Raw genomic sequence first — 12,901 nt, 5'->3', positions numbered from 1 at the left:
TAGTTTTGTTCTGTAACTTTTCTGTATGAACTCTCAACAGTGAATATATATTCTTGTTTAAATTTTGATTGCCTTCTGTATAGAATCTTGTTAATATTCTTTGATTTCTTAAGATCAAAGGGCATGCCTTGTTAAGGCAATGTAGCTGAGAATGAAGGTGGAGAAAGAGTATGGTTTTAATCTGCTTGGTTGTACGATTCTTCTTTTCTAATTCAGACCTATATCCAAAGTGTTGGTTATGCTAAACTGACTAGCATGGTAGCTTCTAATGGTTAAATTACCTACCTAGCCAGTGACTCTTGACAGACACCAGATTCTGCAGGAATGTCGTGAATGCACATGTGCATAGATGCATGAAAGGACAAATCATACAGTTTTATTTACCTTAAAAGATAGGGTTAGCTGAATGGTTACTGGCCATGTGATAAGACGTTGACATGCTGATAAGTTAAATTCCTTTTCTAAACACAAGTGAAAATGATATATATAGTTTGTGACTACATCAGAGAAGTTGCTTTTATTCAGTATTTTTTTCGCTAACTCTTTACACTTTTTTCTGTCTCTAGCTTTTACTTGTSTGTTTGTGGAGCTTGAGCACAATTTCTCATGCTGTTTGGATTTTGAGAATGATAGGAAAAGTCTGTTCTTCGCTATGCAAAGCTAGCAGAAATGGTGCACCATTTTTRTATGCCCAACTTCAAAGTATAATCTTAATCTGAAGACTGTGCTTTTGCTGATCTTAAATTGATTTTAAAGTAACTTCTAAAAGTTTGTTATCTTGTGTGCTTTCTTTTCAGGTTTTTAGCAGAATACCATGACGATTTTTTTCCAGAATCTGCTTATGTAGCTGCATGTGAAGCCTACTACAGTACTAAAAATCCTCGGGCAATCTACTGAAGCTCTGAATGAAAATAGACTCTTACTATATATAGCCCATGTTCTGTGACGTGGCTACAAGATGAAGATGAAAAATGAATTGAAACAACTTTTGGTGTTGAGGAAATAGGGGAGTCTTCTGTGGTGGTTGGATTACTTAAAAGCAATGGAGAACTTCTTTTTGGAGATGTGTATAGGCTGCATTCTGAATTGCTTGGAGAATTAAATGCAACTTCAACTCCAGATGAGTGAAGAAGCCTTGCTCTGACTTCTAATGCATAAGACTGCATAGAACTATTAAAGGAAGGGAGGCAAAAGCAGATGCATTAGCAGCAGGATGTATTTGTGAAGATAGTATGTCATGCTTTCATTTTAACTTGACCTCTGTAGCCTGAAAAATAAGACTGTCGCCACAGTTATATGAAGAGAATGCATAACTGGCATCTCATGGATTTTGTTTCCCACAAATTGCACTTCATTTTGTAAAACTGCCGTGATGGAAAAGATCATTTAATGTAAAGGATTTTGGGGGTTGTTCAGCTAGCATGACATCTGCCTCAAGAATGGCTTTGCTTGAATGAAAGACGTGTTTGTTGCTTTGTGTTTTGCAAAGATGTTTATGGTTCTTTCCATGATAAGGCTGTCATAGTTCCAAGAAGAACATACCTTGCCAGTGATCCAGCTTTATGTGGCTGAAAATGATTTCCAGAGCCATTATTAAAGAACAGATTTCTGCAAGTAAGCGGAATCAAAAAAGTGATGGCAATTTAACTGGCAAGTATTTCTTTCCTTAATAAAGTACACAGTGGCTGCTGTCTAAATGTGTAATTTTGACTGTCTAAAGTGTTCATTCCTGATTTAATATTTTGAAGAGTGATTGTTAAGTGTGCATAGAATGAGAAGCAGGAGCATTGATAACATAGGCAGAGGAGTCTTTATATCATAGCGTCTTCTTCTACAGACTTAATGTCTAAGGAGACATTCTTTAGATACTTGAGCTCTGGAAATAGGAATTCATCAAGAATTGAATTCATAGTGTTTTGACATTATGTTCAGTAGTAAAAATTAATTGAAATATAATTTGTCTCAAATGTCATTAAAGCCTCGTGAGTGATGCAGAACTCTGGGCTTCAGAATTCTGTTATGTAAAGATAGACATGGAGWTTTTAAATAGTAGGCAGAGAATAGGACTCAATGCTCYGAATTGTAGGCTAGTGCATTTAATCACCCTCCTTTCTGGATTGGAAAACCTCAGTTAAAACACTTAAATATAATGCAGAACTCAAAATATTCCTTCTAGAGATTTGCAGTGTCTAGGCATGTTATAATGAATCAACTTTCAGAAGTAAATAACAAACTGTAGTCTATAAAGCCAAAGCAATTGTGAAATTTACTGTTGACAGTCAGTGTCACTTTTCAGGCATACTGGTATATTAAAGCCTTTGAACTGGAAAGATAAAGATTACCTCAGTTTTGGTAGTGGCTGACATGGAGCCAAGCAGATTTGGTGATCCTTATTTCTGAAGTTTCTCATTTAGTGGTACTATTTTTTAAATGTTTTTTGTGTAATACCAAAAAAATTCATGGGCTTTAGTCTTTCCCAAATTACAGCAGTTCTGAATCTCAGCAGAATCTGGGTAGTGCAAAATCCACATTGTGTGTTTTTTGTTTCTAGCTTTCAGCCCTAGTCTTTCAAAAACAAAACACTCCATGGAAATGCTAATTACTATTTAGCAGAACATTCACCATGGAATACTACTTGAAATGGCGTCCTTAATCCTTTCTGTTGCAGGAATGTTGCAATGTATATAATACATTAGATCTTTTGTTCTTCTGTTAGTATCTATTGAATCAAGGCAAATTACGAGCAAAGTTTAAACCTTGTTGTCTGACCGTTTTTAATTGTATAAAAATGACAGTTTCTGCATGCCATGGTTTTTAATGCTGTCAGTATTGCTTGGTTGATAGGTTTTGATGATTCTCACAGCAGTTYAAAATAAGAAGGTCCAGTTAGTGTCACTGTACTGTTGATGTGAACTTTCTTGGGAAAAAAAAATGGAGCTGGCTGTGGATTAAATATTACAAACTGTCTTGCTCTCGTAACAACCAAGAAAACCTTTCTCCAAACTGCTACTTTTTTGAACTTCTTTACTGTAATTAAATATTTAAATCTACAACTTCTTTTTAAAATCAGAGAGATGCTGTCCTGGAAGCCTTGTCAATTAGAAATATTGTGTGAGAAATAATACACATCCTTGACTTATGACAGTAGAGATACTGTCACTATACTTCTACTACTTACTTTTTTTTTTTATCTGACTTTATTTTAAGCTCAAGTAGTGCAAAAGACTTAMAAAGGCTTTAACCAGAGCAGGAAAGAGGGGAGTTTTTAACAATTGTGTAGAGACTTACCTGTTTAGCTCCCAAAGTTTTATAATTATCCTGCCTTTTGAGTGGATTATCCAAAAGTTCTTCTGGAGAGAAGAAGCTTAATAGCATAATTAAATTATTGGTGGTCTTTAACTCCTTAAATGTCCCTGACTGAGACTTTTTGATGGGATTCCTGTCCATCTGGACAGATGAAAGGTTTCTCCAGCCCACTGTTTGTCATACATTGGTCCCGGTTTGTAGAGCTACTCCTATTGGTGCTTCCTAACATGATTCAGTCAAAATGACTCAGATTAGCTGAAGAAATTTGAAAAACTGACTTAAGCAGGCTAGGAAGTATTCACATGAGCAAGTTTGCTAGCAGACTTTGGAGACAGTGCCTTGCAGAGGAGGAGCTGAGCAGAGCAAGTAGTTCAGACAGTAATGTTTCATACTGGCATAGCTGTTACGCATAACTCAATGCACTCTCATTGCAGATTTAAGGTTTCCTTKTTTGTGCATTTAAAACAATTACACTACTATAATTACAGTGTATTACTTCAGATGACAAATCTGTTCTTTACATGTACTTCCCGTCAAGAGTGGATATTTAACAAGCTAGAAGGCAGTTCAACTGCTTCAACATAAAGTATGGTGTAGTGTCCTCAGTGTAGCTATCTGCCTTTTATGGGAGAATTATCACAGCATAGGATTGAAAGTAGATAATGCAATTAATGTGGCGTTTAGGAGTGCACTGCTGCCTAGGTACCCAAGATGATCGGCCTGCAGAGACGCTAGTAATTCGAGTACTTATTCTAACTTAGTTGGTATTAGCTGAGTAACATTACAATGTGTCACAACTTTATGGAACTATATCTGAACTATATCTGAAGTGCTGTCAGATTACCAAAGAAACTTACACAACACACAATAACTTTTAATACTATTCAGCTTTATTCCTAATTTTAGGCTTTCCTTCTAAGCCTATTATGCATCAAAAAATTATGCTGTTCTTTCATGTGCACCATCTGGAGTTAATGCAATGCATTTCGTTTTGGTACTGTGTTGATAAGTTGTTTGTTTTTTCAAGCTCCATTGAATAGTTTTGTTTCAAAGCTCRGGCTTCCACATGCTAAGATGACCATTGCAGTTGTATCTGAGTGCTATTTTAAATATGCATTTCTTTCAGAATGGGACATGGAACAATGCAAATTATAGGSAAATGTCGGATTTTGTTTTGCAGTTAGTGTGGGCTAACAGTTATATGGTAAACTGTCATGACTGAGCTGTTCAGTGCGAGTTTGTCGAATAGTAATGCAGAATGACCTTACTTTGAGTTAYGTTAGAGAAATGTCTTCAGTCAAAAGAGAAAATAAAAGTCTTATTGGAAATAAAAAGCTGTTACTGCTTTTCATATTTGCATCATAAAAAAGTTTTATCAAGACATTTGAGAAGTGCAGTGGGAGATTATTTGAGGTAAGAATAATGTTAAACCCTTAACTTTTTGGAAGTTTTCCATTGCCCTACTGGTGTCTTAAGTGTCCTCCAAATGCGCGTGCTGAGGTGGAATTATAAGCCTCTATAAGAGGAAAAAAAAATGCATTGTTTCCTTTACCTTAGTCCCAGATCAAACCTTTATTGTGCTAGTAAGTTGTACAAAAGCACAATGGCAGCTCTTGGACAGCCAGCCAGATCTCAACTTCTGGTGCATCTTTGATTGCTATTAACTTTAATCTACTAAGTAAGCTAACGAAGCAAACATGCAGTTCAGAGTGTGTAAAGTCTACTTAGGAAGTTCTAGAGAAAATGCTGAATACAAGTCACAATGTAAGCGTGTTTAGGCCAAGTGCATCAAGAAATATATTTTCACTATGTGTGAACTGTAGTGTCTCCTTGATAATATGAGGGGATTAAATTTAACTGTGATAAACCAAGTTATAGTTACATAGAAAAGCAAATACATATACCAGTGTAATGATCTTCCCAGGGACAACAGCATTTGATGTGTATTTTCTTCATGTATTTGACCGTAATCAATGCAGTCTTGAAGTGTTTACATAAGCAATTTTTCACTTGTTTATGAAACAATAGATTTGGAGAGATTTCCAGCTCTTGGTATAACTGCCTTATTTTTCTGTATGAAATAAGTGAATAGAGGTACTATGCTTCTGCAGACATAAGTATTAACGCAGTGTTTCTGCCACAGTTTTGATTTCTTTTTTCCTTAAAAGTTTGAAATCTTGGTGAAGATACTATCAGCAATGACTGAGTGACAGATGCAGATGCTTATTAAGATCTAACTCAGTGCAACCTCCCTATTGCATGCATTATGTATTTTTCCCTTCTAATTCATGTAGCAGCTGGGGTTTTTGTTTTGTTTCTTGTTTTTTGCATTAAGGCTAAGAATTATGGCAAGCTGAATAATAAAATCAGTGAAGCATAAACCTATGCTCAACAATGACAAAGAAATGTGTGCAAAAACTTCTGTACTTTTTTGGCCTGGGAGAAACATATATGTTGCCCTTCCTGAATTGTGTTTGAGAGCAGTCAGTCGCATCATACATAAAGTGGATGACATCCTTGTAAAGGAAATGAAAAAATCTGTGAGATGCAGACTGGTAACTCCTGGTACTAATACAAACTTTTAAAAGTGTATCCTAAGAAATAGAGTAATTTCTATGCCATTTTGTTGCTGGAAATGACCACAGGTTTTGACTGCAAATAACTTTTATTAGTGCAAGATATTGGGGAAGACTACCAAGGTATTAAAGCGTTGAATCATACAATATGTTCATGTGGGTATTTTGGTATGATGCCAGAAAACTGTGTTTAATGTTTATATAGCAAGAAGTATACCAATAAATGTGTTCAGTTCCTGGCAAAATGAACAGCAGACTTCCATCGTATCAGTAGCATACTGTCTTTGCTAGTCTTTATTTATAAACTATTATTAATAATAAYGTCGTCTTAAGCTTCCTTACTTTTCCTGTAGTTTCTCTGAAGTAATCTAGAAAATTAGAAAAACAATGCTTCTGAGAGTCGCAGAGAGGGAGCAAATGATTTTTTTGATTCAGATTAACAAGTTGCAAATACTTAAAGTATTTAAATRTTTTTAATTCATTTTGAGCTCTAATCATTAATGTGCGGGCTAAATATAGTTAGGATTTTATTTGTAAACCCAAAAGTAGATCCAAAGTTAGGCAGCCAAAAAAAAGTATGGTGCAGATCTATAATAAAGGTAAACAGTTTAAATGTGCCTGAAAGTAGCTTTGCTCTATGTGTAAACTTTCTACTTTAAATATGGCTCCCTGACTTGTTTTGGTCACTTGGTGCCAAGCATYGTAAATTAAAGCATAAAAATGATTAAATATCAGCATAAACAAAATATAAAATTTTATCATCAAATTTAATTTAAAAATACAAAATGCTACCATCCCATATTATTAACAAAGAGACACTCTGCCCTTCTTTTTAGAACAGTTTCTTAGAAGTACAGCATATGACAAATCTGCTGTCACATGGCTGACCTGGTGGAAGTGTCCATCTCAGTGGTAACTGCAAAAGACCTGTAACTCTTCACAAAATATCTTTAACCTGAGCAGAACGTGCTTGTGCTCCACTGATTGGTAAAGAGCATCAGTCAGCAGGCTGCTGGAGATCCCTCAAATGGAACAGATACCAACAAGGTACATCTTAYACTTGCATTTTAATTATAGCAGGACAAATAATGCTTCTGTAGTTGTTATTTAGTAAAAAATCTCTCTGCTTACAACCTTCTGCTTTGTAGATTGCTGACTTAAGAAAATGTAAGTAGTTCTGTTGGGTTTAGGTTTCACATGCATGGCTGTGTAGGAGGTAGATTTTACTAATTGTTTTTAATCAGATTAATGAGGAATTCATTTTTCCTTTGCTGAGTGACTAGTGCAGTGATACAACTTCTGACATCATGATTTGTGCCTTAAAAAAAATCATTTATTAAAAGCAACGTGAGTAGCAACTAATTAGACTTTTCAAGAAGATTTTGCTTACTGGCAGATGGATGGTATGACACATGTAATGTATGTGCAGTATTGCCAACTTGTAGGCATTAGAAATCATGACTCAGACTCCTGAAAGTCTTAAGAGTGATTAAGGAAATGTGAAGATTAACTCCTGTTTTCTGAGCCCCTAGGGTAATGTGAGTCAAGCTTGTGACAAGAATTGCTGTAGACTTTAGAAAGGAAATAATTTTTCCTATACCTAGGGAGGAATAACCCCATATAGGCTGGAGCTGACCTTCTGGAAAGTAGCTCTGCGGAAAAGGACCTGGGAGTGCTGGTGTACAAGTTGACCATGAGCCAGCAATGTGTCCTTGTAGCCAAGAAGGCCAACAGTATCCTGGGGTGCATCAGGAAGAGTGTTGCCAGCAGGTCAAGGGAAGTGATCCTGCCCCTCGACTCAGCCTTGATGAAGCYACATCTGGAGGACTGTGTCCAATTCTGGGCTCCCTGGTACAAGAGACTCTACTGGAGAGAGTCCARCATAAGGCTACGAGGATGATCAGAGGGCTGGAGCATCTGCCCTATGAGGAACGGCTGYGAGAGCTGGGCCTCTTCAGCCTGGGGAAGAGAAGACTGAGGGGGGATCTGATCAATGTCTTTAAGTACCTGAAGGGAGGGTGTCAAGGGGATGCAGACAAACTCTTTTCACTGGTGCCCAGCAACAGGACAAGAGGYAACGGGCACAAACTGAAACAGGCAGTTCCACCTGAACATAAGGAAAAACTTCTTCCCTGTGAGAGTGGCAGAGCACWGGCACAGGTTCCTCAGAGAGGCTGTGGAGTCTCCTTCCCTGGAGATATTCAAAGCCTGCCTGGATGTGATCCTGTGCCATGTACTCTAGGTCACCCTGTTTAAGCAGGTGGGTTGGACTGGATGWTCTCCAGAGATCCCTTCCAACCCAATCATTTTGCGATTCCGTGAAAGCTGAGCTTTTTGGTTATTCACGTATCTTTTATAGTTAAGGCTTTAGGGAAAAGCACAAAACCTTGCAAGACTGGCAATAAAATGACGATTTGGCAAAGCTCTAATAGAGCAGGATGCCATTAATCTGAATATAATCAGTGACTGAATTTATTTGTGAACATCTGTGAGAACACAACACAAGCCTCAGGAAGATTTTCTGGGTAGGGCAGTTATATTGCTAATTTCCAAAACAGTCCATCTTTGGCAAAGACATAAATCTAAATTTACATATTTATTTTTTTACTTGTTTGGAATGACTATTAATAAAGTGAAGGAGAYAAATTGTTTACCATAGTAACAAAATTACCCCATGCATGGTGGTGAATTTGATGAAATCATGCATCTGAAGAAAACCATAAGCAAGATGACAATTCTGCAGTYTCTACACTGTGTGCAAGAGTGTTTTGCCAAGTTATCTGTCTTGTTCTGGTTGCAACAAGAGAAGTGTGTTACTGTTGCCTTAGGTCTAGCTYTATCAAAGAGCGTAGATATCTAACRGGCAGTCTAGGTGAAAGTCAGATATGTGTAAGCCTGAGGGAGCAATCTGCAAATCCTTTCTCATTCCAAGTCTTGTTTGGRCTGCAAGAACCTAACTTTTCAGTGAAGTTATTAGATAGAAAATCTCAACTTTTTAATATTTAATGTTCATTTTTGCTGTTTAAACAGTGTTTAAGTCATTTTAGCCTTCAGTTACATTAAAAAAAAATGAAGGTGCAGCAACACTTATGCTTGAGATCAGATGAAGCTATAGGGTGTCTGTAGTTAACCTAGCAGTTAAGGTGCCTAGTTACTCTTCAAGATAGACTTGTAAGTAGTCAACAGGGCCAACAAATGCCAAAACCCTAATAGTGTTTTCTCAAGTTCRTCCAGATCATGTGTTCCCAGGTATTACTGGGAAGAGATGAAAGTATAAGAAATTGGGCTCCTCATTCAAAGAGGTACCTAGGAGACTTGTAGATCAAGGGTAGAGAGCTCAGGAAATGAGTCCTGCAAGAGAGAAGTAGAGTGTTGCATTGGAGGAATGATGATGGAAGTGAATGGTGTGGAGAGGAGTATGTACAGAAATGCTGAGGAATTGCTCAGAAATATGGTAAATACATGAATTTTGTTAAGATATWACATGTTTTCCAAACCAGGATGATGCAGGCTTCTCTGATACTATTGACAAAATTATGAATTGCCCATAAGGTCAAGAAGTTCCTTTTCTGGAATAGTACAGGTGCAATTAGACTCTGGAGTAGAGGATTAAGACTGAACTGCTTCACAGCGCTCAATTTCTGTGTAATGCAGTAGCTGTTTCTCTAAATACTTAGATAATCCTCCTGTTAAGTAGTCAGATTGGGGCTCACTGAAGGAAAACAAACATGAAGTCTATCAAACTAGAGAGGATTTTATTATGGAAACCAGCTTAGAGATTCCAACCCTAAATGAAGACTTTGTAATGGTGCTGTCCAGGCACTGAGGGGGGAAATTTAGTGTATGGGAAGATCACAGAACACTGGCAGATGCCTCTTATTTCCTTGATTTTATCTTAGAGCAAAACAGGAAGAAAATTCATGTCTTCCACTAGAAAAAAATGAATCTGACAAGTCTCGTGGAGCTATGAGTGGCAGACAGGAAAGCATAAAAGTAAATCAGTCAAAACATTTTTAAAAACTTTTCTCATCCTCAGTCTGACAACACCATTTCCTTGAAAGCAAGGTTATGTTGGATATTTTTCCAGTCACTTTGTAGCATTTATTGTGCTTAGCTGAAAGGTACCAAAAGGGGAATGAAGTCAGCACCATTTTCTCTGATAAACAGCTTGAAAACTCTAAGTACAGCTGCCTGAATGCTATGGCCAGTAAGAACAGGAAGATGTGTATACTGCACAGCCTGAATACTGGAGTTGATAACAGTCATCACCTGGTCAGAATGGAGTAGTTTGTACTGCCTGATTCCTTCTCAGTAACGTCACAGCAGCATTGCACCAGAGCATATGAACAGCAAGAAAGAGTCTGAATGATCCCGATAGTCAAGTATGCTCTATTCTACCTGCTTCTTGGTGGAAACTATTTTAATAAAGWGAGGTTCTAGAGGAGAGAGATGGATATGATGGGCATTGGGCCTTTTTGCTGTGTTGAGAAATACAGGGACACTTTTAAAACTAACTAATGATTAACATTTGGCTGGAAACAATATATTTTTTCTAGGAGAGAAAGAAGTTACTTCTCCCATTTTGAACTTTTATATCAAGAAAGCATTTATAAGTAAACTTATAAATATTGAGCTAGTTATCTTTTCATTTTACTTGGAAGAGACAGATTTAAAGAATAGAAATTATAACTCCTGCATTATTAGTAAAATTCCTGAGCATATATCTCTCTAAATATGCAAAAGCAAGCAACTCACTATAGCAAGCAAACAGTAACATTTTGTTATGCTGTGGTCAAGCCCTATGCATCCCTACTTCTATACAGTATGTTTGTTCAGAAAGTCTAATTTGAGAGATAAAGGAGTAATTYCAACAAGCTAGCCTAAGCTCTCATTACTGCATAAATGAATACTGAGGTAATCATTATATAAGCAGTTATATATGAGCATAGCTAAACATGCTGCAGGCCACATGGGTCTGAGAACAGCATGTGCCAAACAAACTTGATTGCTTTCTTTGATACATTCATAATTTCATTAGATAATGGACATAACGTATCTAGATTTCTGCAGAAATTTGAGGGATTTCCCGAAGGGAATCCAATTTAAACATCTTTYAATGTATCTTTGAATAAACAGAGGAATTATTGTGGTATTAATACAAAACTGGATGAAAAATCATATGGCAAAGCAATTATGAATGTTAAAATAGCTAAGTGGAGCTCACTGAGGATTAGTGTCAAGACTAATACTTTAATACATTTCTCTATAAATGACCTGAAAGAGTAACAGAAGAAAACTTTACATGTCAGTCAAATTCACAGATGATATCAAGAGATTGCAAAGAAAGAGGAGACAATAGATAAATGACAAAATAAACCAGGCAGTTTAGAGAAAAAAGAAACATTCAAGGACAAGATGTAACTTTCACAAATGTAATGGGTTTTTTGCAGATTAAAGGAACACTAAAAATGTAAATGTATTCACAGAAGTCCATAGACGCCGATTTCATCGGGAGACAAGAACAGTCATATGTAACAGCACGTTAYATCATGTAACCCAGGGGGAATAGTTTAAATCAGCTTTTACCAGTAGTCTTTGGTCTTGCAGACTTCGTACCTGTGGGAGAGGCATCCGTAAACTGCTTTGTTTCACTRTATAGAAGCTTCGCTATTTTGTTCTCCTTCTCAGRTCGAAAGCAAGTAAAACTCTTGGAATCTGTTGTGATTAAACATAGCTTTGGCAGTGCCTGTGTTTTAAAAGAATGAGGTTTGGCTGGTGTTTTGTTCTGCCWGTGACTGGAGAAAAACCCTTTACCAAAAGTTTTAACGAAATCAGTATGTCTGTGAAACTTGCCGACTTCTCATCCGTCAGTGATATGACAGGTTGGTGCATGGCTAAATATATCTCTATCCATCTGCATATGTTATTTGCTTCCATATATACAACATAACATAACCTCCTTATTGCGATTTGTCATGCCTAAAGCAGGTTTGGAGAAAACGTTACATTTAGCAGAGGGCTACAAAACTGTATGAGTTTGTCATCCTTGGATAAAGTAAAAGCAAATACTACCCTGCCAGATAAGCCGGTAGCCAGGAAATAGATGGCTAAACTGAGCTTTGGCTAACCAACTACGTTGTGTGAAGAAGGGGACCAGCAGTTACAAAAGGAGTTTTTTTTTCAATAAACAGCTCTTCTTTGCTAATCAGAAAAAAGGGCATAGCTAGGTTTCAGGGGGAGGAAGAGATGAGGCAAAACCCTCAAGTTTCTACAGATCCTGAACAAATATAAAGAAGTGGTGGAAAAACTGAGGCAGTGATTCAGATGCCATTTTTTAGTTGCTTTTCCATAGGTCTTTGTTTTTTGTGCTAAAATAATATTCCGATTTTCTAGAAATCTTGGCAATGTTTTATGTACTTCTATTTTCACAGATCTCTCAAAAATAAACCAGTATAATAAATTAACTGCAAGGGTAGGTGCATGTAACAAACTTTGAAAATATTTCTGTGTGATTATGGAGGAAAACAGAATGCAAAACAAAGTCAGCTAAGGTCTGAGGTCGTCATGCTATCAAGATTTCGCCTGGGAAAGACGTGCTCCTTATTGCAAGATGACATCTAAGACTATGGAGTCACTATAGCTGCCATATGAAGTTGGACAATTAATTARGAACAGCTTATTTTGTTGTAAATGGCAAATACTCAAAGCAATGTTGTCACAAGAATGAATATGTCTTTGCAAATAAATCAACAGTGTCTGCAGGGTGATTAAAGTATCTCSTGGAGGGAAAGGAAAGCGTGGTGTCTTAGTCTGGAGAGCCTGTGCTTCAAGTTTGCCGTGCCCTTCATACTTGTTGTTGGCCTAAATTCATAAAGGACTGAAGTTTTTTTAAAATGAGAACCATTAATTTAGAATCTTAAATCCCAAATTGGGATCCTTACCCCCAGTCCCTCAACTAATTCTCTGGATGCACATGCTTTCACACTGAAATGCACTCAGTACTTAGTATTTTGCTTCTG

At 36.9% G+C, this 12,901-nt stretch overlaps 1 protein-coding gene and 1 long non-coding RNA gene across 2 annotated transcripts in view; both read left to right on the top strand.

The window, feature by feature from the left end:
* MSL3 (MSL complex subunit 3) overlaps positions 1-4,640 on the top strand; it is a 30,625-nt gene extending 25,985 nt beyond the window's left edge. Inside the window, exon 14 of the mRNA XM_085321594.1 lies at positions 798-4,640. Coding sequence (XP_085177720.1) covers positions 798-897 — 100 coding nt within the window. The 3' untranslated portion in view covers positions 898-4,640. The remainder of the gene's footprint in view (positions 1-797) is intronic.
* A 2,088-nt stretch (positions 4,641-6,728) lies between these two features.
* Positions 6,729-12,692, top strand: LOC146586257 (uncharacterized). Its single transcript, XR_014897822.1, has 3 exons — positions 6,729-6,929; positions 11,571-11,764; positions 12,314-12,692. It is a non-coding gene; the product is annotated as an uncharacterized LOC146586257 (long non-coding RNA).
* The last annotated feature ends 209 nt before the right edge of the window (positions 12,693-12,901 follow it).

This window comes from Rhea americana, unplaced genomic scaffold (genome assembly GCF_003343005.1).
Source record: "Rhea americana isolate MKP2758 unplaced genomic scaffold, rheAme1 scaffold_7, whole genome shotgun sequence".
Lineage (NCBI taxonomy): Eukaryota > Metazoa > Chordata > Aves > Rheiformes > Rheidae > Rhea > Rhea americana.
This window is presented reverse-complemented; position numbering and strand designations above follow the sequence as displayed.